General features: G+C 32.1%; 1 protein-coding gene and 1 long non-coding RNA gene across 3 annotated transcripts in view; both read right to left on the reverse strand.

The window, feature by feature from the left end:
• Positions 1 to 60: 60 nt before the first annotated feature.
• LOC109058674 (focal adhesion kinase 1-like) overlaps positions 61 to 25,497 on the reverse strand; it is a 37,333-nt gene continuing 11,896 nt past the window's right edge. The window contains 20 exon segments of the mRNA XM_042746003.1: positions 61 to 832; positions 2,068 to 2,166; positions 2,255 to 2,410; positions 6,403 to 6,483; positions 7,821 to 7,883; positions 11,699 to 11,821; positions 11,913 to 12,049; positions 14,690 to 14,762; positions 14,928 to 15,039; positions 16,289 to 16,493; positions 17,221 to 17,310; positions 17,584 to 17,684; positions 17,778 to 17,893; positions 18,653 to 18,753; positions 19,076 to 19,160; positions 20,078 to 20,175; positions 21,307 to 21,330; positions 23,051 to 23,107; positions 23,651 to 23,668; positions 25,227 to 25,316. Coding sequence (XP_042601937.1) covers positions 287 to 832; positions 2,068 to 2,166; positions 2,255 to 2,410; positions 6,403 to 6,483; positions 7,821 to 7,883; positions 11,699 to 11,821; positions 11,913 to 12,049; positions 14,690 to 14,762; positions 14,928 to 15,039; positions 16,289 to 16,493; positions 17,221 to 17,310; positions 17,584 to 17,684; positions 17,778 to 17,893; positions 18,653 to 18,753; positions 19,076 to 19,160; positions 20,078 to 20,175; positions 21,307 to 21,330; positions 23,051 to 23,107; positions 23,651 to 23,668; positions 25,227 to 25,316 — 2,375 coding nt within the window. The 3' untranslated portion in view covers positions 61 to 286.
• Positions 2,137 to 5,382, reverse strand: LOC122134230. 2 transcript variants are annotated; one of them, XR_006157224.1, is made up of 4 exons: positions 5,364 to 5,382; positions 3,592 to 3,600; positions 2,255 to 2,410; positions 2,137 to 2,166 (listed from the first exon to the last, which is right to left on the reverse strand). It is a non-coding gene; the product is annotated as an uncharacterized LOC122134230 (long non-coding RNA). The 2 variants fall into 2 exon arrangements; XR_006157223.1 differs by lacking the exon at positions 5,364 to 5,382 and having other exon boundaries at positions 3,592 to 3,875.

Here is a 25,497-nt window from a genome sequence, read left to right on the forward strand (position 1 = left end):
TTCTGTGTACAAAGGTTTTTTTATTGTAAGGTTAAAATGGTTACTCGTGTGTGGTAAAAAACAACAACATGACATGATTTGACAGAATTAAGTCTCTTGAAATGAATTCAGAAGGCAGCTTTGATTATAATTGATCAATATGTGCTCTGATATGTGACTATATTCGCATTGGAATTTCCCTCTGTTTCATACAATAGCTGTGACTCTTTAAAAGATGTGTTAAACATGACTGTGAGTCTGTTCACGAGACTGGCGTCGAACCCCTGAGTTTCTCAGAGGATGCTGTTCAAGCACCTTGATCACCGAAGTCTGAGATCAACTCTATAAAGTCATCTGTGACGTCAAGAAGCCTTTGGATCATTGGAAAACCGTTTTCATTGGAGTCCGCTGGGTTCCAGTTGCAGATTCTCCAGCGCTGAGAAAGTTCATTTCTGGATACAAAATAAAACATGATGCTGCTAACGGTTATAAAACAATACATCTGCGATATCCACCGATCTCTGTGCTGAAGGTCCGGCTGATGATCCAGCATAGAGGAGGCCAGCATCTTCAGCCGCGCCTGGTCGATCACGTCCAGCAGGTTCTTGGCGTCCACGGCGAGCGCGTGAGCCGCGGTCAGCATCTGCTTCTTGTAGTCCTGCTGCAGGCTGGTCAAGACGTACTGCTGCGCCAGACGCATCTTACTGATGAGCTCCGCCAGGTCCGAGTTCAGCAGCTTCTGAGCCATCTCGATCTGACACACACACACACACACACACACACACACAGAGCTGCATAATTCATCCAAATACAACTGCAGGCAAAACAAAGAAAGCATTAAGGGCTCCGTGCATTTTTATGGTTTAAACATTTGAAAAAGAAGAAATTCAGGCAAATATTAGTTTCACTGCTTTACAGTTGTACTGTAAAATAAAATTAATATTTTAACATGATTTTTTTATTTTACATTGAAATATTACAATATTAGTTTGAATGAATGCACAACATAATATTAATTATTGTTTCATATTTTATTTAGTAATAATAATAATAATAGTAAACGTAGTAATAATAAAATTTTATAATAACAATATTGAATAATACTAAATAATACACTATTGTTATTTATTATTATTATTATCATTATTTAGTTATATTAACATGTAAATCACAAGATTTTGGGCCATATGTTTTTTTTCCCTCGCTATATATTTGAAATAACAATAAAAAGTTTTATCAGGGGGGAAAAACAAATCCGATTTTCCCCAAATCATGCATCCTGAATTTACAATATGATAAACTGGAGCTGAAAGAAATATAATGTAATTAAATAAATACCTTCATTATAAAATTGCATTTATTATTATTATTATTATTATTATTATTATTATTATTAATGTGAATTAGTAATTATACACATTTCAAACTATAGTATGCATATAATATGTTGGGACATCTAGAGGTCATCATCAAAATATTTCCAACAAAATAATTTTATTTTATTTATTTATTTTTTCTTAGCATAGTATGTTTTGTAGGTTTTTTTGTTTGTTTGTTTTTTCTAAATATTGCTATTTATATTTTATTTTGTATTGCAGTTTTAGCTTTAGTTCAGTTTCAGGATTTATTTAATTCTAGGAATTCTAGTTCAGTTCAGTTTAGCTCTAATTTTCATTTTCCTTCTCATATCATCTAATATTTATATTTTATGTCAAGCGTTAGGTTTAGTTATTGATAATAACATTGTCTCAAAAATAGTATATGAAAATATTATATAATATATAATTATATATATATATAATTATATATATATATATATATATATATATATATATATATATATATATATATATATATATATATATATATATATAAAATAAACAATTATTGAAACACTAATACAATTATTAATTCAAAGCAAATAATGCAAAGGTTAATGCAACAAAAATCATTTAATCTTTAAATAACTAAATATAAAACTGCATTGTATTGTACTAAAAAATTGTATTGTTGAAAATGAGTTTTGTCCCAAAGAGAATGGGACCGTATTCTGGATAAAGATGATAAATGATGAGTCCCTGATGTAACTCTTGAGGCGAGTATGGAGTCTATTTGATTGTTGGAGTGTGAGAATGGTATGGTCTCTTTGTGAGTGGTTGGTGGTGTCATGGGCGCCTGTCCAACATCCTGAGAGGAGACACCAGAGACACCCATCAAACACACGTCACACAGACACAGCCGTCATGAGAGCATCCCAGCATGCCCTGCTCCTGACCTTCACCATGGGGACGTACTCCTCGGGCGGCGCGGGCTGGATGCGGCTGGACATCTCGATCACGGCCTTCACCAGCCCCGTCACGTTCTCATACACCTTATCACTGGAGCGGTCCAGGTTTGCTGTGGGAGGAGGACTGATCTCCTGAGGCTGGATCTGACAGTGAGGACAGCACCGCATCAGGATGTGAGCAGCAGCACTACTGCAGTACTGCAGTACACCAGCAGGCGGCAGCAAAACACTTTCCCACACCGACGACAATCAATCTCCAACACTTTTCCAAGATTTTACTGGATATGAATTTTATTCAAACATAGATCAGACTTGATTTATTAGGTTTCAATGATTAAACTGAAAGATCTACGTTAGACCTTACAGAGCTCAATAATGAAATATTTTTATACTTGCTTTCAATTAATTTTCTTTATTTACTAATTTTCATTACTTTTCAAGACTTAAAAAAATCTAATATATATAAAATTGGCCAAGTTCATTATTCTTCAGATAAAATTTCATAAACATCATTAGAATGTTGAATATTCTTTTGAAGAAAAATTATAAACGATAAAACTAAAAGATAAATAAAAATTATAAAGTGGCCAAGTTCAGTTTATTGATGGTCAATGACATCTAAACAATCATTCAAGAGTTCTCATTTTAAGTGACTTTTTTTTGAAATGATCATATTTGTTAAATTGATTTTTCTAAAAACATTTTGTTTCAATTAACGGGTAATATAATTGTGATTCATAATTTTTTTTAGATAATAGATTTATGTGTAATTTTATTAAAATCAATAGTTTTTGATAAATGAAAATCATTTAAGGTTCATATTATATAATTATAAGTGGATTATAAATACAATGATTGGAATAAAACTGGAATTTTATTAAGTGTATGTCATAATTATAATTGATAAATCTATAATCATAGATTCTCTAATTTTTATTAATGGTAACATGCAGGTCAACAAATACAATATTATATCATAGATTCTCTAATTTTTATTAATGGTAACATGCAGGTCAACAAATTCTTTATTTGTAAATATAACATTTTATTTCATAAATAAAAATCATATTAAAATTATTTAAAATCAAAATAAAAGCATGTTTTTGAAGACATCATTGTATACTTGAAAAATTTATTTTCCTTTGTGTTTCAATTAAAATGGATTTTTCAACAGAAATTATTCCCATGAGACAGATGTACAGAAAAACATCCATTGCTGACTTTAATCAGATGAGTGTGAGAAGACAGTGTCATACAGTGAATAACACACACACACACACACACACACACACACACACACACACACACACACACACAGGTCTTACCCTCCAGGGCTACGTGCAACAGTGCAGCATAAAGCAGGTGAGCGTGTGTGGTGTGGAGGAGAAGCGGATGCAGGAACACAGAACAAATGATTAATAATGCAAAACAAGCAAACAAACCCAAACTAATAAAGTCATGCAGCTTCAGGTTCAGAGGAGGTGTGATCATGTGATTATAAAGCATTGTTCAGCTACAGATGTTTCAGATGTCAAAACACATCTGTTAGTTCAGCTTCTCTGAGGACTTTCAATTTCATGTTATTTTCAAAGCATTGGGGGTTTGAGAGGAGGATTGGGTTTGATAATGATTTAATGTAATAAAATACATGATTTAAAGGTTTTACCTATTATATAAGTGAAACTTTTAAATATACTATATGGCTTATATATACAAAAAATGGGAAAAGTCAAAAAAGTTGAGTTTTGATTAATATATGAATATTGTTTTTATTAAGTAGTATTAGTATTTCAAATCTGACTCGCATCACATGATTTCTAAAGTGTTTAGCAATCGTTTGCAGACAGGTGTGTGAAACACAGAAACCATCTGAAAAACAGGTTCTTCAGTTTCTCTTCCGAGAAAAGAGAGTGTTTTTTGTTTTTTCTGCTGTCTTTAATCCAGCTGAATATTCAAAGGCTTCTCACGAGAATTGACTGGAACATTAAAATATGAAAAAAATATGGATAAAGTAGATACTGGCATATTTTATATGTTACATGAAAAAAAAAAAACACAGCTCCCAAAAAATTCTTGGCACGGTTGAGTGTGTGTGTGTGTTTGCGTGTGTGTGTGTGTGAGAGAGAGAGAGAGATGGGTCGTGACCCCTGTGACGTTATTATAGTTAACTAAAACTAAAAATAACACCAGAAAATAAACATTTTTGTTACTTGAATGAAAGTAACATTAATGTAAGTTGAAGTTAACATTATGATGTTAATTTTTCTTGTATTAATTTAAGTTGTTATAAAAATATTAAATATTCTGATTTGATTGAATCTGATTAAATTGACAAAATTAATAACTAAATTTAATATAGAATATTTTTTGTAACTTTCAGGAATTTTTTTAGGCCTGAAAATCACAACTGTCAACATTTTAAATATAATTACATAAACATTCTAATTTCTTGAACCTCTTTAAATTATATATATATATAATAAACTTTTGTTACTTTAATGAAAATAAACATTAACTGAAATACAAAGTAGCCAACCACCATTTTTTATTAATTATTTTTTTTTTAAAAATTTAAAAAGGTTATAAATGTTAAATATTTATTTATATTTAATGCATAAATTTAACTTTTAAATGTAATGTATAATATAATAAAATGATTTAGACAATACAAACTATAATAATATATAAATAATCCTGAAATAATGATGGTAAGAGAGGGTCTTTATGTCTTTTTGTTTGTTTGGGTTTTATTTCGGTTTTTTTTTGGCTGAACTTTAGGTGCACTACTGAGCAAGCATTTGTGCCCTGATCAGTGTGTGTGTGTGTGTGTGTGTGTGTGTGTGTGGTGGTTTCTCTTGGAGGTTTGGCTGGACTGTGTTCTGCTGACGAAGATCAACTCTATCCGAACTCTTCAGTATGTGTGTGAGTGTGTGTTTGCAGGAAACTCGAGGGTTCGTGGAGTTTATTGTTGGTGAGAGCAGCATGCAGAACACAACAGCCAATCAGCATGCTGCACACATCTCAGCATTCACCTCTACCAGACGTTCAAAAAACAAAATGCCTGCAAGTCCAGTTTAGTTAACGGAGTTTTACGCACCTTGACCCCCTGTGTGTAATATGTCCATAACAGGTTCAGGTTGGGTCGGGCGGTGACTCGGAGCGCCTGACGCGGCGGCTTGGTAGGTATTTGGAGGATAACACATTTTTATTTGAATGACACGGGACACAACTTTAATATGCGATTTTATTTTAACTTATAATTCTGATTGTGATGAAATGCATAATATTCTGATTGGATGAAATGCATCCCAAGTTTGTTATTGCATGAAAATGATTTTTTGTTATGATTGTTTGATATTAATGCCAAATACCATCAAATTGTAAAAAAAAAAAAAATTATATATATATATATGGCTAGCTGTAATATAGCTGTTAGTTATAATAATTAAAAATTTAAAATATTTTTGTACATTTTTAACTGTTTAAATTTAATTGTTTTGGATTTTGAATGTTTATTTTTCTTTATTATTTTTTTTTGAGATGCACCTGTATATTTAGATCAATATCTATATACATATATATATATATACATATATACGGGATATATATATATATTATTATTATATAAAAAAATATTAAGTTAAAAGTCTTAAAATAGTCTTTCTTACAGGGTAGTCTTATTTTTTTTAATACATTTACTTAATGTAAACAAATATCCATGTCATTATAATCATTGTATTAAAGCTTGGTATATTTTATGAATCATCATGTTTATTTGTAGAAATTTCTTTAACCTCCGGGACTGTGCGGCTTATCATAGGATATATGTTATATTACAAAATAACAAATAACAAACTATATGCAAAAATAACAATAAAAAAAAACTAAAACTTAGTATTAAAGTTGTTAAACTGCAACATTTCTATATTAAAATTCTAAGTTTAACAATAAAATTTCTAGCATTAAATATTACAATTATATATTTGTGAATTTTTTTTAAAAGAGATTTTTAAAAAATTTTTTTGTATATTTTGTTTTTTTTTATATGTAGGTAATCAAATCTTTTAATGATATTCCCAGGTTTTTCATGACCTGTAAACAGCAAAAAAACGATCATTGCCCGGTCATTGTATAACTTGTATTGAAAATGTGCATTCAGGAGTGTCTGTGCTCGTACCTGCTTTACCCACGGGCTGATAAATGTGCTGCTTCCCCATCTGAAAGAAAACACAATCACAAACAAGCGTTTAAAACAAGCTCCTCCTCTGCTCTCTGCTGCTTCCCCATCTTTTGTTCAATGCTTAAAACAGGGGCCCTGCATTAATTGTGGTATATTTATTGGTAACTAGATATATATTTCAGGTTCTCAGAGACCGAATCCAAAAATGAGTTTGACCCTCGAGTCGCTGGATCTGCTGTAATTATGGCCTGATTAAATGATTAATAAAAAAATGGTGCTATCATGACGCCTTTTTTTTTCAATCTTTATTAAACATCAGAGATGGAAATCTGCCATCAGAAAAACCCCACTTATTTATTTAACTGCCCCTCCCTGTGATTGATGTCTCCTCTCAGGCTCTCAGATTCCTGTAGAAAACTCTAAATTAATTCCTGTCCGCCGGAATATTTGAGGCCCTATTAAATTTGTTTAGAGGATTTTAAATGATTTGATCAGTATTACTGGCTGCGATAAATGACAGGAAGTGAGAAAACTAGATTTAAATATTTACTCGCCGGGGCACTGTAAATCTCCCTCAGGGAACATATACACATAACAAGCATAAAATTACAAAAAAAACACTACAAATTACTAAATAGTTAACTAAAATTAAACGCAGAAGAGCTTTTTATAATATTAGTTCTAAAATTGTAAGAAATAAATGAAATAAATAAATAAACAATTACATTGCAGGATTCTGGATACTTTTGCTAATAACTGATACCAGAAAATTCGAAAAGACTCTACGTTATCGTTGACATTTTTTAGGTCACAAAATACAAAATGATTGTCCTTTGTATGAGCATGAAAGCAAGACCAGATGCGGCCTTCTGTCTTCTGCCGTCTATGTCTCCGAAAACTTGAGCGTGAAACTCCAGCTCTGTGTATGTTTGTCTTGAAACAGACGTGTTCGTGAAAAAATGTCTATAGAGAGCGGGCTGTCAACTTTCAAATCCCCCATCTGAAAGAAAACAGTCACAAACAAGCCATTAAAACACCTCCTCCTCTGGACTCATGCTGCCCATCAGGGCCCTGTGGAATTGTGGGTAGTTTGTGGAGCTCTTATGAGACAACGCATGTTTTTCACTCATTATGTGTCAAAGATGCCCCTTTAATATCCCCTTTCTCCTCTCAGGGTCTCAGATTCCTGGAGTTCAGCTCTCTGCTAAACGAATTCCTTCCGATGGCTGTTTTTCATCTGTTTGGAGTGCGATCGGTGTTACTGGCTGCGACTCTTACAGGAAGTGAGAAGCAGATCGTGTCCTCGCTGTGGCACTGTAAATCTCCCGCAGGGAAGAAACAAAAACAAGCAGGGAATCATGGGAAGTGGCTCACCGGGGCCTGGAGAGCGCTGTCCTCGCGGTCGATGCTGCCCCTCGAGTTCCTCGACTCCGGCTTCTAAACAAACACAAGCATTACTCAAATATATGAATCTAATTATGTCATCATTCACACATCACATGACTGATGAATTCCACTGACTTCTCCAGTTATTTGTGAATACTGGATTAAAAGCACAACAACGTCAAAAACAACAAAACTGAAATATTTTTTATATATATTTAAATATGTTTTATAACTATATTTACTAGCTATATTTGTTAATATTGCTATTTTTAATTTATTTATTTATTTTTAATATGTTTATAATTAATAATAGATGTGTATAATAATGTTATTGCATTTTTATTATAAATATATATTTTTTTCTTTTCTATTTTCAATTTAGAAACTTTTTTTAAAGACTTTTGAAAGACTTTTTTCAAGGCTTGGAAATCACAATTTAAAAAAAAAATCAAGGTTTTCACACATAAAATACAAATATGTATATATCCAAACATAGATATACCTCCATAGATACATTACTACAATTAATAATAATAATAACAATAATAAACATTGTGATATTTAAAAATTGTAATATTTCATAAATATTTATAACTATTTAATTTTTTTTCTATTTAAATATTTAACTTTTTTTTATTTAAATCTTATTTTCACAGATTTATTTCCTGACTTTTTAAGATTATATTAATTAGCAAACTTTTTATAATAATAACAATAATAATAAACAATTTAATTATACAGTCTATAATTTATTGTAAAAAAAAAAAATCACTATTTATTGTTTAAATATTTATACATTATATTTAAATATTTAATGTTTTTCCATTTTTTCAAATTTTCACTCCGAGAATTTGAATGACTTTTAAAAATTATATCAATTTGCATGTCTTTTCCAGGCTTGAAAATCACAATTTTAAAATTCCCAAACAAGTCTACTTTCAACTCTGACTGATCTCAAGATCTCTCAGACCACAATGAAGGAGTGACAAACTTCACGACAAGTTCTTGCTCAACAAAGCATCTACAAAAGCTCAACAACTGGAAATAACTTCCCAACCCCACATCATCCCTCACTATGGAAGTCCAGTTACCGTCTTTCCGAAACAGAACTTGAAGAGATGCATCCTGTGAGCGGAGCGTCCGAGGGATCGTGAGCCCACCGCGGCGAGGAAAGAGCGAGTTGTGTGTGTTTCCATGATGAGAGATGTGAGTCAGAAGAGCCTGACTGCAGAAACTCACAGCTCTCTCTCTCTCTCTCTCTCTCTCTCTCTCTGTGACTGGGTCTCCTCACACGTCTTTTCCTCTCGGTCTGTCCTCTCTTTCACATCCCACGCTTTCCTTTCCTCCCACTGGTTTTACACAAGCAGAAAAAGCTCCTGGTATGTGCTGCTGAGCTGATAAACACTGCACTCAGGCTCTGATCTCACTCACACAACACACACTGCTCCAACAAAAACAAAAAAAAGTAATGTGCAGTATGCAAATTTTTATTCACGGAAAACCCAGATGAATGTCTGAATTTGCCAAGAATAAAACTGCATGGAATACTGTATCCCACAATGCACTGCGCTCGATTGACTTTCCATTTCCAGTGCAATGAATGAAGCATGAGTGATAGCAGTCACATGTTTTTGCTTCTTGCATCTGACTTTCTTTTACAGACTGCTGAAAAATAAGATATTTGTATTCAAACTTTTAGGCAAAAGCACTAGATTTTATTTAATTTACTTTGTTAGATGATGTTGATCCAAACATCTCAAAACAAGGATGAAATTGTATGCTGTGCAAACATTAACTCAGCTGTGCTTGAAACCACTGAATAACGCCACTATATTATCTTTTGTAGAGCTGTAGTTGAAATTGAAATTACAATTATAACTGAAAATGTCTGAATTTCTGAATGATCAATTTTTCTGCCTATTACTGTAAAGCTTATCTGACGCAATTTGAATCGTAAAAAGCATTTCTAAAATGTAAAAACATTTCTAATTTTCATTTAGTTCTAGTACTTGATGTACTAAAATAACCAACTAAAACTGAAATAAGAATTCATAAAAAAAACTACAGAAAAAAAAACTTTTTTTAAATAAAAATAAAATGAAAACAGATAATTAAAAAACAAATTCAAAATATTAATAAAAACTATAAAATTACCTCAATGGTTCTAAAATAACACTGATATATAAATAAACATGTTTTCTGGTTAATGGAATATTGAAATTTTGAATTATGCTTTATTAATATATAAACCATTTATTCATTGAATATTCAGTAGAAATAATTATATTTTGATGTGTACCATTGTTGTTTATATAATTAATTTGTTTAAGATATATATATATATATATATATAATATATATATATATATATTTATAATATAATATATAATAATATATATGATAAGACACACTCTGATTCTTTCCCTTTGAGAAGAGTATTTGTTTTCATTAATCAGAGGAAGCAGAAGCCAGCGCTTAGCTTCTCAGACCGTACACCAACCACACGGTTTCCAGCGATTCCCACCAACCTTCACTGCCAAACTAAATGCTCCTCAGCGGCCGCCCAAGTTTCCACTGGACGGAGAGCCCAATCTCTCCTGACAACAATCCTCAAATCTACAGCCAAAATCATTTGCGTGTCAAATCTGGTAAGTGTCAATTAAACACCTCTCTCTCGGCACGCAGGAAACTGTTCTCAGCAACATTTCACCAACATTCCCACATTACTATAAATGTGAGGCCTTAAATATCATCTGGAACTAAACAGCTTGAGAAACTCAGGAGGGGACGGATCTAACCGCGTTTAGCAGAGATGAACATGTGACGGATAAAAGAGTTTGATGGAAGCAGGTTTCTGTTTGCAGGTGCTCACAGATTTACAGCTTTGTTTTCAGGACTGAATCTGGGAGATCAGGACTTCTTCATTTTGTTCCATTTCTTCCTCCGAGTAACAACCACAACAACAACAACAGATGCAAACAGCAAACACACTCAGAGTGACCAACAAGCCAAAGAAAATGCAGGAAGTCCGTTTCATTTCATTAAAAACTCTTTTTTTAATAGCAATCTTCACATTTATTTGTAAAATGGTTTATTATTAATAATAAATATGTATAATAATTTTATTGCATTTTTTATTATAAATATTTATTATATATTTTATCAAATTAGAAGTTAAATAAAAATGCTAATTATTATTATAAACTGCATAATATACTATTATATAATATTCTATGAATATTGTTATTTAAATATTTAAATATACACACACACTATATATATATATATATGTGTGTGTGTGTGTGTGTGTGCTTAATTTCACTCTTGACATTTCCATGACTTTTTAAGATTATATTAATTTAATCTTTAATTTAATTTTTAATCCAGGCTTGAAAATCAATTTCAGGGTTTCCACATATAATATTACTACTACTACTAACAATAACAATAATAAAAACATATTTATAACGTTTTAATATTTGTAAATCTGTTATGTTTTATTAATATTGAATACTCTTTTTTAAAATATCTAAAATAAATATTTAAATATTTATAAAATGTATTTTTTTTATTTAATACTTTATTTCTTGTTTTTACTCTAGAAACTTCCATGGCTTTTTAAGAATAAATTAATTTGAACATTTCAAGTTTTTCACATATAATACTAATAATAATTTATAGTATTTTAATATTTGTATATCTGTAATATTTTATAAAGGTTTATATTATAATTAAATATGCATTTTTTTTACTTTATTTCAAAGATTTTAGATTAAATTATTGGTTAGCTTCTATTAAATCTTTCAGAAAAGCTTCTAGGCTTCTGGTGAATCAAAGCGAGGCAGAGAGAGATGCTGTGTGAGTACCAGGAAGCTCTCCTCCTGCTGCAGCCATCTCTGGTCCTCCTCCATCTGCTGCTGCTGTTTGATGAGCGTCTCCTCCATCAGGTGGGCGGGCATCCCCTGACTCCGCCCCAGAGCGCCCCCATCCTGACACACACACACACACACACACACAGCAGGGGTTATAACAGCGTTCCTCCGCTCAGTCACACAAGAGCGTCCTGGTCTCTTCACTCACCTCCATGTTTGGAGACCACACAGGCACCTCCTGTCTGTGATGGTTCCATGTTTCATGCGGGTCGAGGACGGAGGCTTGCGGCGGGTATCCCGCACCGGGCACGTGTGCGCCAGGATATCCAGACCCCTGGACAAAATGACAAGACACGGATTTCAAGTTCATTTACATTTAATAATTTAGCACATGCTCCAAAGTGCCCCGATAAAAGCTGTAATAAATAAATAAATAAATAAACTAATAAAAGAATGAAAGTCTTTAAAATTTAATAAATTATACTGTTGCAATAAGTATTATTTATATACTATTTTAAGATACTGTTTTTCTTAATGTTTTTATATTTTCAGTTTGCATTTTAGATTTAGTTGCAATTTTAAGTAATTTTTTAGGCACTTTTATTATTTTTATTAGCTTTATATATCTATTTGTTTAATTTATTTTATTTTAGTTTTATTTTTTATTTCTAATTGTACTTAATTTTAGAACCTAATCTTATTTTAATGTTTAATTTAATATTTATATTTTATTATATTTCTTTGATTTAGCTTTTATTTTAATATTTTCAGTTTTCATTTTAATTTTAGTTTAATAAAAAATATTTTTTTTTAGATTATTTCAAGTTAGTAATTTTAGTACTTAAAAAAATTTTTTTTTAGATTTTTTTATATTTAGTTTTTTCTTCAATTTTATTTTCTTTTTAAATTTCCAGTTAGTGCTTTTAGTAATTATTTAAACTTATTTCATTTATTTTTTCTTTTTATTTTTTTTTTATATTTTATTTTCTTTTTAACTTTCATTTTAGTTTTACATTTTTAGCAATTTTTATGTTCTTTTGCCATTTAAATTTTTATTATTTTTCTTATATTTTTATTTAGTTTTAATTTCTTTTCAATTCAGTTTTTTAGGTAATTTTAATACTTGCACACAACTTTTCAATGTATATATATATATATATATATATATATATATATATATATATATATTATATATATATATATTAGTAGATTTAGTTTTATTTAATAACACTGGTAGCAATATTATATACCATTCAATACTGTACCTTTGTATTTTTTCCTTCCCTAATTCCTTTTATGTTCATAAATGTTGCATTATGTAACTAAAATGTGTTGTGAAAGGCGTTTTTAGTTCAACTTTAAGCCCCCCGGAGCGTCTCGGACCCCTCGCGCTTCCTCTCATAACGGCTAGCAAACACCCTGATACAGAAATAACAGGCACTTTGAGCACAAAAGCCTTTTAAGGTATGAAGACAGAGCGGCGATAAGAGCAGCGATGTGTGTGAGCTGAAGGAATGCATCTGGACTCAACAATAGCAGCGTCTTTAAGGAGCCCACAGGAAATGCCTGCTGTCAGAGACGCTCAGAGAGACGCCGTGAAATAACTCCGACTCAGAGCAGATGATTGAGATGAACGCCAGCCAGTCAGAAGCTTTTCTCATCAGTCTGCATGCACTAAACACTGAAGTAATTCAGACAGAAGTGCTGTGCTATCTGTGCTAAATGTGACTGGCTATCTGCTGAATGTTTTATGTCAGGAAAGTTTGGAGTATTTAGTGTTTGGCTACAGTAATCAGTTTGTCCATTTGGTGACATTATTATTATCATCATTACTAATAAAAAATATTTCTAACTTATTATTATTTTAATAAAAAATATATATTATAAAATTAACTATAAAATAAAAAATAAAGTAATATTGCTATTGCAATAATACTGTAAAATAACAAAACAAGTATTCACTAATGTAATAATAATTCTTGTAATTTAAATTATTTTATTAAAAATAATATTTTTGTTTTATTATTATTCAAATTATATAAATTAAACCAATCAATAAAGAATATATTACTATTGGAATTATACTATTGTACTGTAAAAAAAAAATGATACTAAATAATAATCATAATCATAATAATAATGATACATTTCATTTTACAGAACAGCAGTAAAATAACAATACTTATATGTGCGGCTGCTTAATTTCTCTGCTTTCAAACATTTAAACTATATAGAAAGCAGAAATACCGAAGTGGTATTTCAACAAATTTTTTAACAAAACAATTTTAATGACAAATATAAAAACATGGTTGCATTGTCAACTTCAGGTTACTAGCAATCCTTGAATTTACTCAATTCATCAGGCTGGAAAATACAGAAATCTGTACAAATACAGAAAGTCCACATTATACTGCATTAATAAACGTTTTTTTTGTTTTTGGAGAATATTAGATTTTTTATGTTTCTGGGGTATATTTGTAGCAATAACCAAAAATACAATGTTATGGGTCAAAATTATCGATTTTTCTTTTATGCCAAAAATCATTAGGATATTAAGTAAAGATCATGTTCCATGAAGATATTTTGTAAATTTCCTAAAGTAAATATATTAAAAATTAATTTTTGATTAGTAATATGCATTGCTCAGAACTTCATGTAGACAACTTTTAAGGGGATTTTTTCAATATTTAGATTTTTTATATTTATATTTAAAAATTGAGAAATTTATTATTTCCCTTATTACTTGTTTTTATGGTTTTTGGTCACATTTGTGTATTTTATTTTTTGTAAGTTTGGTGGGATTAACGTTGGTGTGGTTAAGTGTATGATTAAACAAGCCTATGGATATGAGTCGTGCAGTTGTACTTTCTTTTTTGATACATAGACTTGTATCTCAACATTAAGCCTATGGATATGTGTATTGATGTTGAAGCCTATGAATATGAGTCGTGCAGTTTCTTTTTTATATATAATAATATTTTCATGTATTATTTGTTGCGTGTTGGCTTGGGAAATAGCCATCACTGGATCGAGGACTCGGGTAACCAGGTCTGCTGGGCTGTGGAATAAAATAAAAGCACTGTTTGAAACAGACTAAACATACACATACACTCAATTTAGACCTGATCGGGACCAGAGGTCTTTCCAAACACATCGTTTAATCCAGTAAACAGCTGTTTTGTATCCTTTACATCTGAAGTGCATCTGAAAGTGCAGATCTGACCTTAGGAGGCGCCTCGTCTGAATTCCCAGAGTCCCAGGACACGGTGACCTGTCTCCTCATCTCCATACGGAAACGCTCCTCCTGCTGGGCCTTCTCCTCGTCCAGGATAGTGCTGCAGAGAGAGACAGAGAGAGAATGTGTGATGTGCATTTGACAAACACATGTCTGGGCATCTTATTTTCTTCCTGACAAAGACGAGAAGATATTTTTGAGGCTAGAACAAAAAGAAAAAGAAATGCAACCGATACACATTAGGTGTGTAATTAATGCTTTACATGTGTATTTCAAGCCATTTAAGACTAGTACATGAGTAAGATTTTCTGACAGTCTTTGTTTCTTTTCTTTATCAATGGTACACAGAACTAGTGAAAAACTTAATTGTACTGCCAACATTTAAAATGCTGAAATTCATCATTAAATTATTAATAAGCACAGCCTTGCATCTTGCAATTAAAAAAAAATAATATATATATATATATATATATATATTATATATATATATATATATATATATAAATAAAAAAGGCTTAATATTACCTAATTGATGATGCTGAGTTATCAAAATATCAATAAAAACGTTCCAGCAAATACAGTTTTTTAATAAAATAATATTACATATTTTTCGATTTATATATATGTAACAGTTTAAAGGCACTTATCAAAAATAACAAAATCACTCAGCTGTCAAAAGTTCAAAATATGAAGCATTCAAAACATGTAATTTAACTTATAATCTGCAAAAGAAGTGGTAAAATATGTTCAAATACTCTGTTTCATGTCAAAAAATCAGAATCAGAAAGAGCTTTATTGCCAAGGAATTCGTCTTGGTGTCAGGAGCTTCCAGGACAGAAAGTACAGACATACTGCAGACATACATATAATTTAAGGTAATAGAGTGAAATAAAACACTAATAATTAAGAGAACAGACAATAAATAAAAAAGATAATGTGGTAATAAAATAAAGAGAGAAAAATCAATAGGCAGAATTGTGAATGTGTGTATGTGCTATTTACAGATGAAACGTCCTGATGAGTGTTTTACAGCTGTACAGTGCTGAGATGTTATGTATTGTTCAGATTGAATGTGGCCTGAAGGGGAAAAGCTGATCTTGTGTGACATGCTACAACAATGAAAAAATACAACAACAATATTTTTGGAATTAGCAGCACAAAACTAGTAAGAAACAAGTATTGGATTTTATTCAGCAAATATGATGCAGGGCAGTGGATGATAAATGGTTAATTTTTTGTGCATTATGGCTCAAAGTTGTTTTGTTGGTGATCTTGGCTGTAACGCTCTGGAAGCTCAACAGAGACCTCTAGTGTCAGAAGCAGAGAACATACATCAGCACCACACTGACCTGAGCTGAGTCTTGAGCTCGGTGAAGCGCGGGCGTTTGCTGGGGTCGTACGCCCAGCATTTGGTCATCAGGCTGTAGAGGGTCGGAGGGCAGTTCAGGGGCATCGCTAACCTCTCGCCGTTCTCTATCCGCCCGATCACGTCATTATTCTTCACGCCCTGGAAGGGCTTGATGCCGAACATGAGGATTTCCCACATACACACACCTGAGAGGGGAGAAATCTGCCTCAGTGACCACAAATACACACAGGACTTCAGCGGTGGGCTGTGTTTTTGAGAAACTGAAAGTTTACTCAATAAAAATACAATAAAACAATTACTACAGAACAGTAAATGAAAAATAGGTAATATTATATTTAAAATATTTTCTTTTCTTTTTTCACCAGAGCTGATCCCCTGTCTTATCTCATTCTAAATAAAGGTAAATAATGTCCAAAAAAAATACAAATAAAGATGGAAAGTATCGCACATCCGAATCATTCATAGGTGTGTAGGATAAACATCTATTATAAAATTCCAATATACACATATATATATATATATATATATATATATATATATATATATATATATAAAATGTTTCTATTTATAAAGAAAATACAACCCAAACTAAAAAAAATTTTTATTTTGTTTTATCTGCAATGTTTTGACTCAACCTTCGATGCCTGATATATATATATATATATATATATATTTATATATATAAAATGTTTAAAAATCTTAAAGGTTTTATCTTTTATTATTAAACTGTGAAATTAAACAAAATAATACTCAATATAAAAAAAAAATAAAAATACGCAACTATAAACATGTTTCCAATAAAACTAAAATAGTATTAATAACAGAAAGATGGTGTTCAGGGTGTATGTTGATGGTTTCAAACTGTAAGAATACAGTAACATGAAATATTCATAAAAAACGTTACGCACTCACCAAACATCCAGACGTCGCTGGCTGAGGTAAACCGACGGAAGTTTATGGATTCAGGAGCCATCCATTTGATGGGCAGTTTCCCTTTAGAAGCTGAAAAACACACAGTACTGTTCACACACTATGAGCAAATCAAACACACCTTCACTATCCACCAGAGGCCGCCACGTCCTTATTCTGCTAACATTTCTGAGACATGCCTATTTGCATTCGTAATAACGTTTTCCAGCAGCTTTAATCGGCCTCTAAAATGCAAGAAGTGCTATAATGGAAACCTACGAGACTTGCACATGCATATGAAGCTAATGATGTTGTATTTTGGTTGATTGCTTGTTAAACGACAAACAGAAGTGCAGTGTGATATACCTTTATAATAGGAACTGTCCTCCATGTATCTGGAAAGACCGAAATCCCCAAGTTTCACACAATCCGTGGAAGACACCAACACGTTCCTGGCAGCGATGTCCCTGCGTAAAGCACACATTCACCTCAGCGCATTACGGTCAGAAAACTGATGAAAGCTTGAGTTGAGCTTGTGGAGATCTCCAAACTTCAGTCACCTGTGCACGAAGCGTTTGCTCTCCAGGTACGCCAGCGCTGTGCTCAGCTGGTAGGCAAACAGAATCAGCGCGGACAGATCGAGGTTGTACTTCCTTATTTGCAAGAATGACCTCAACTAAAAAGGAATCAAATAGTTCTCAATGGAGATTTCCAGATTATTTTATAGCAAGTATAATATAAAAAAAGCACTGGCTCACCGGTGGGCCCACAGCTATTACATAATTAATTGCCTTGATATCATTTGAAAGCTTAAAAACTCTAAATTCATTCTGTGAAAACCTTTTTGAAATCAGGACATTGCTTTGGAAATCGTACTTAAACATCTTAAGTGGGCGGGGTCATGTGTCATATTACAAAATGCATTACGGTATTTTACAATCATAACTTTTAATAATCTTGACAAAATACATATCATTGGAAAAGTCTGAGTCTCAAAATTCCATATTAGTGGTTATTTTGTGATACTGACAGAGAAATTTAGACATTTGTGACTTAAGGTGTGTAAAATGATTCAATAATAAATTTCAATGGAGTTTGGGTGTCACCTGGTGGCTGTTTGTGGTATAACACCCTAAATAAAATTTTTATAATATCAACTTCAAATTTGCAGCACAACTTATTTAAACATAAGGCTTAATTTTATAGCAATTTTAGAGTAAAACCTGTTATGAAAAAAATTGTACAGTGCATTTTCTTTACAGTAAATTTAGACTTTTACTTATACTTTTTTAAATGATTCCACTTCTACAATAATCTGCTGATTGTCTTCTTTAAAAAGAGTCCAACCTTACGTCTGTATTCAAAAGCTGTTCATTAATTATAATTGTGCACTTTCACGTCTATGTTCAAAAATGGGGGGGTGACACTGTCTGACCTCTCCAAGCGTGCACAGCTCCATGATGATCCAGACGGGATTTTCAGTGATTATTCCAATCAACTTCACAATGTGCGGATGGTCAAACTGCCGCATTGTCACTGTCAAACATAAATTCACACAGGCTGAACACAATATTCTCACTCCACCACACTTTTGCAAAATAAGTCTGGTTTTGTGGGATTCTGACTTCTCTTAAAGTGTGTAAATGTTGCAGTAGAGACTTCCTCATATTCAACTTGAAAAAAAAATAAATATAAATGAATAAAATAAAATTTCAAATTAAATGGGGCTATCAAGAATCACGTGTTCAGATGAAACAGCCATGCTAAAAAAGAAACTTCGCAAAGCAGATTTGCATCAGCTTGAATGAATTCTGTAGTGATGTACTGTAGGTCACTAGTGTGAACACTTGATACTCACGAGCTTCCTGCAGGAACTTCTCACGCACGCTGTCTGAAGTGCAGTTCTTACACGTCTTAATGGCCACTGATAATGCTGGATTCTCCTGTCAGGCAGAGCACATGCTCCACGTCAAACACACGCACAAACTCAAAAACCATCTGAATGTATTCCGGAAGATGACCAATTAAAAGCACGTAGTAGCAAAACAGTAGATCCACAAACAGAGACGTTTCAGCTTAGTAAAGAGCAGTAGGGAATAGGTTATAAAATACATTTGGAAAATCTAGAAAAAAATGTAATTATAAATATTAGAACTTGTATTAAAACATTTTTTATATCATAAATACAGTTTTAAACCTGCTTATCTGTGACTGTTCTAAACATAATAGCATAAAACATGCATACAAATCTAAACAGCAACAACAAAAACATTAAATTGTTCAAATGATTTAAAATGTATTTATTTGGAAGAAGAAAAAAAAAAGATTGGTTGCAGATTTAGCCTGAATTAAGACCTCACTAAGTAGACTCAGTAATAAACTTAGATATTATATAAACATATTTTATATATAAAAAATGTATATTCCATATAAAATGTATTCCATAAATGTAACAAATATATTTGCTTGATCAATAGAGAGCTAATTTGGGTTGTGTATTAATTTTTTATATTATGTTTAAAATGTATTAAATTATTGTTTTTTTTGTTTTTTAAATTATATAAAATCTCTACTTTAAAATGACCAAAAGTATGATTTTTTTTGTTACATAAAATTATATAAAAGTATGTATTTTAAATTATACTTCTTAACTACAACATTTGGTTTAGCTTAATGTTTTTTTTCTGAGATAGTTTATATTAGGTTTTTATGGTTAATATTATTTGTAACATGGGATTCTGACATGAATTGACTTTTTCTGACAAATAAATTTAAAGGGCCACCAGCTGGCACTCTATATTCATGGCAAATGCAGATTAATATTTCTGTGGACCGTGTGGAGGATGAATCTGTTGTTTACCGGACTGATGTAAACCCCTTGGTGGACATCACCAAACTGGCCCTCGCCGATACACCGTCCCAACTCAATTCTGTCCCGCTGGATCTCATAGTCCTGAGCTACAGATGAAAAACACAAGAAACCAACCGTCACAAACCTGAAGCTCAGCAACTGAGGAATCCACAAACTACAAGCTCTAAACATCATATAAGTTCAGAAGAGCGACATGCTGCACACGAGATCAACAAACTTTACTGAATGCAGAGCTCAGCCATTTATCAAATCACTTGAAAGTCGCCAATTGCAAGTTTAGAAACACCGAGGACATGAACAGAAGACCTCAGTCAGGGTGGACGCCATATTTAAGTGGACATGAATGAAGACGAGGCTGTGATGGACAGAAGGACAGTCACTAGATGGCTATGAGAAATCTAAAACACTGAGAAGAACAAACTGCACAGATATGCCAGACCCATTTTCATTTGTCATAATAAATATGAAGTACACTCTGACTAATGTACATGACCTGTAATGAAATAAGTCTTCAATAAAGTCCTTAATGTTCAGTAGAAATCATGATAAAGCAAAATAAAAAGCTAAAAATAATAAATGCACAATTTATTTGAAAAATAAATCTTTTTTTAAACATGTCTTTAATGTGATTTTTGATCGTTTTAATGCTGAATATCAAAGTAAAAATAAATAAATAAAAATCATAGTGATTCCAAACATTTAAAACCTACAAAAATTAAATATAAATTTATAAAAAAAAAAATTAAATGCAAACAAACAAACAAACAAACAAATTATTTGAAAAGTATAAATGAGCAAAACCAAAATAATAATCTATTTTTTTGGCTACATATCAACGACTTCTGCAGGTTTTCAGTTACACAAAGTATTTAATGTTAATGGGATATAATTAATAATGATATTACAAATAGGTATAAATGACATTATACACAGTAATAATACAAAGTTGCTTAACAATAATATAATGCCTTGAAGATGCTGTGTGACACACAACACTTTTTTTATATCATAACTTCTGTAAGTTAGATCGTAGCACTAACAATGTCAAGTCATGGGTTCGATTGCCATGAAATGCATAAAAATTATTTGATGAAACCTGCATTAGTCTGTGATATGAGGATGAACCTTCTTCTAACACAAGCACACAGCAAAACTGAGACAGAGAGACAGAGAAACAGAAAAGAAAGAGAGAAACACAAACAGAGGGATGGCGTTACCTGCGTCTAATCCATAGCATTCGGCTGGTTGTTAAAGAGAAAAGTCAGAGATTGGGCTTTTAGATCAGAATTAAAGCTCAGGATGAGAGAGAGAGAGAGAGAGAGAGAGAGAGAGAGAGAGAGAGAAACAGAGGGATGATATGTGGAGAGCTGCACACACTTATCAATGACAGACATGTCAAACAATCACCACAGAGCTGTTATAAAACCTGTGCATTCAGCATATTACAAAAATGATGTAGAGGACAACATAAAAAAATTGCCTGTACAATGAGCAATAAATTATAAAAACTATTTCAGGGAACCGAAAGTGCCATTAACAAAATGACAAAAACATAATCCTGGGAGCATTTACTCATCTGTCATTACAAAGCATAAAACACAAAAAAAAACGCTCATGCTGTTCATTTACATATAAAGAAAGTAACTAACGAATGATGTAAGAAAAATAAATGCAACAGGTTTATTTTTTTTTACCTCACTGGCAAATATCTTTTCTCATTTTAAGAGCAAACATCACTTAATATTGATACATTTCTCCAAAACATAACTTTTTTATAATATATTTATAATAAGTTGTTTTCCATCTCATTTAAATGTATTTTTATTTGCCTTTAGAAGACTTTTAATATAGTGCACGAGTTATATCAACAACTCTTTTGTTCTTTCGGAGCTTGACACCCAGCTAACAAAAATAATCTGCTCTAAGAACGGTTTTCTAATGTTCCCAGAAACGTTATGTCTGAATGTTCTCAGAATGTTTAAAATGTCAGGTTTTTTTTTAATGTTTTAAAAATCTTTTTCCTGGTTAAGTGAGCATTCATTTTTAGAATTTTGGAAACATTATCGGAATGTTACATTTGAATGTTCTCTGAACATTCTGAAAGTAGCCACATTTAAAAAATGTCAGAACATTTCAGCAAAAAGTTCCATGAACAATGCATGAAAAATGTTTTTGTGCTATTGTTTTGTTTTGAGAACATTATTAAAGACCAGATAAGTCAGAACGAATGCCAAGTTTAAGCCAAAGTTCTGAGAGCATTTTCTGTTAGCTGGGAACCCATCTGCTTTCACTGAACGGAAAAGAGCAGCAGGAACATTCTGCTAAACATCTGCTTTTGTGCTGCACGTTAGAAAACCATGCAGGTCAAGGAACAACATGACGTTGAGTAAATGATGATTTTTTTTTTGTCTTGAACACACACAAGTCACACACTCGTGAATGTCAGAGTGCAGTCGCTGACTCACACACACTCACTAAATCAGGACACATCACAGACTTCCAATGCGTTTATATAAAGCTAATTCATAAATAAACTCCAAACCATAAAAGAAAATGAGCATTTTCACAGATGATTAATACTTTATGAATCCTTGAATCATCCCCGAAGCAAATATGTCAGATTGAGTTCAATCCAAACACGTACATGCATGCTTTAAAAAAAAAAAATCCCTCTGCATCTGAATTACACCCAAATATGACCTGCTTTAATTTAATTTATGATAAATTGAACCTTCTACAGCACAACACAAACTGAGTTTCCAGAGAGAATATTCTGGAATGTCAGAGCTGGATACTTTAAATTTCATTTGCCGCCACATCAACAAACCAAAAGAGCCAGACAGGAAAAAAAAAAGGTCAGGATTTGGCTCGGAAAACCATACGGATTTGGACAGAAACATCTGGATCCCGGAAGACAGCAGTTGCACACACTTAAAAGGTGGCACGAGCGAGGGTACTTACTGGAGGGCATGGTGTAGGTGTCCTCCTCATCTATGATCTCTGCGTAGTCGTCTGTTTCTGCAGGGAGACAGAAGCAGCAGCGGTCAGTCTCTCACACACACCAGCCAAAATAACGCCCACTCGGTCACTGCACCACCCCAAACACGCAGAACCTTCCACTACACAAACTACAGCCAGACAACCAGCCAACACACACACACTCAAACTCAAGTGCACTTCTCTTTTTTTTAAACTCCATCTGAGTGTCTGTCTGACCGGCCAATCAGAGAGCAGCTCTGTGGTCGAGCTTGAGAAAGACGAGGGGAAGGAAGTGACTCTTTCGTCTTCATGCAAAACAGATTTAGTCCAGCAGTTTTTTGCTTTTTTTTTTTGGAGAGGTCACTCGCTTCTCTAAGTAATTGCACCTTTAAAGTGCCCTGAGAGGAATGCAGGGAGCAAAAGAGACTTCAAGTGCACTTAAAGTGAAGGAGACTCACATTCACACACTACAACTAAACTACAATCTACGCAAGACTGACGAGATTCCAGTAACTTTCCAAACGCACACAGAGCAGAGAGTTAGTCTGAGGAAAGAAATGAAGATTGCAAGTCAGACATTACCATCTCCGCTAAGATCTTCTGCAGGTCCATGCAAAGAACGGAGAGGAGAAGAGAGGAGAGGAGAAAGGTTAATTCATCAGCAGACATGAAAACACACATTGGTCGTGAATTTGAAGCGGTTAACTGGTGTGTGTGAGCAGCTCCTGCAGTAAATGTGTTTTGTTCATGCTGTTCTGGGAGTCATTAGTGTGGGTTATATTGGGTTAGACGTGCTGCAGGAATGTGTGGGATGAGATTCAATTGGGACGTGGACACACATCTGCCTGGATTGTTCTGCCACGGGTCTAATTCAGTGCATTTCTCATGGAAAAATCTCTGATCTTATTTGGAGGCACGGTTTATACGTTGAATGTAATTAGCAAAAAATTTAAAATAAAAATTGTGTGAGTATTTCATCACTAAATCAATAGAAAAAATTATTTGCATTAAGAAAATTGGCTGTACTGTAATGTATATTTTGTTTAATTTATAAAATTTATTATTTTATTTAAATATATTTAATTTTATTATTACAATTTTAATATTTTACAATATTATTATAATTATACTATTTTTAAATAATACAAATGCATTATACACACACACACACACACACACACACACACATATATATATATGTGCAGTCAAATTCCGATTAATCACATCCAAAATAAGTTTTTGTTTACATAATATATGCATGTGTACTGTATTATGCATATATAAATACACACACATACAGTATATATTTAGAAAATATTTACATGTATATATTTATATTCTATAAATGTTATATTATATATAAATATAACATATTTTCTTAAAAATATACATGCATGTGTTTGTATTTATATATACATAATAATATACACAATATATACACACATACTATGTAAACAAAAACTTTTATTTTGGATATAATTAATTGTTATATATATATAATATCTATAATATAATATATATATATATATATATAATATATATATATATATATATATATATATATAAACAATTAAAACTATTTATTATTAAATTACTACATTTATAATAAAATCCTAAAATAATTTGTGTTTATGCAAAATATAATTTCTCATAAATATATATATTTTTAAATTGCAGTGATGAGAAGATGCTGGGAATGTGTTTATAATAATTTCAAAAAGCAAATTAAGCAAAAAAAATAACAAAATAATTTTTGTTTATGTAAATATAATTTGCAGATGTTTAATTGAATGAATAATTTCAAAAAGCAAAATAAGCAAAACAATATTATATTAATTATATATGAATATTAATATTATAATATTCATTATAAATATTCTAAATTATTTTATAAATAAATAATGTTACAAAATCATAAAAGGAATGTGATTTGATTGTCAAAGGAGGTAAAAAAACTAACATAATTCAAGATCACATCTACACTTCTAGCTCGATGAATATAAAAGAGACTGATTTGCTGAGAAGGTATCAGAGCACTGTGACTGTGTGGAAAACAGCTGATACATGTTGACGTGATACTGCAGAACATGTGTTTAGGGTGGAGAGCAGGTGAGGGTTAGTGTTGAAACACACACACACACACAGGAACAGTGTGTACCCTTAGGAGGAGAATCATGGGAACAGAGGACAAACGGAAGGAGAAAGCGCCGAGCTTTAGCAGCTTTGGTGGGCGTCTGAACCACCGAGTCCAGTGAAGAACGACAGATGGAGAGAGAAAGAGAGTGAAGCAAAGCTAGAGAATATGGCAGGAGGAATGGAGCATATTTATCATCCAGATCCATGACAAAACATTTCAGCCTGATAAACCACACACGATCTGTGACGCTCAGACTCAGCTCAACTCACACCAACACTCATCCTCTGACGGC

Source organism: Cyprinus carpio, chromosome B19, assembly GCF_018340385.1.
Source record: "Cyprinus carpio isolate SPL01 chromosome B19, ASM1834038v1, whole genome shotgun sequence".
In the NCBI taxonomy this organism is placed as follows: domain Eukaryota; kingdom Metazoa; phylum Chordata; class Actinopteri; order Cypriniformes; family Cyprinidae; genus Cyprinus; species Cyprinus carpio.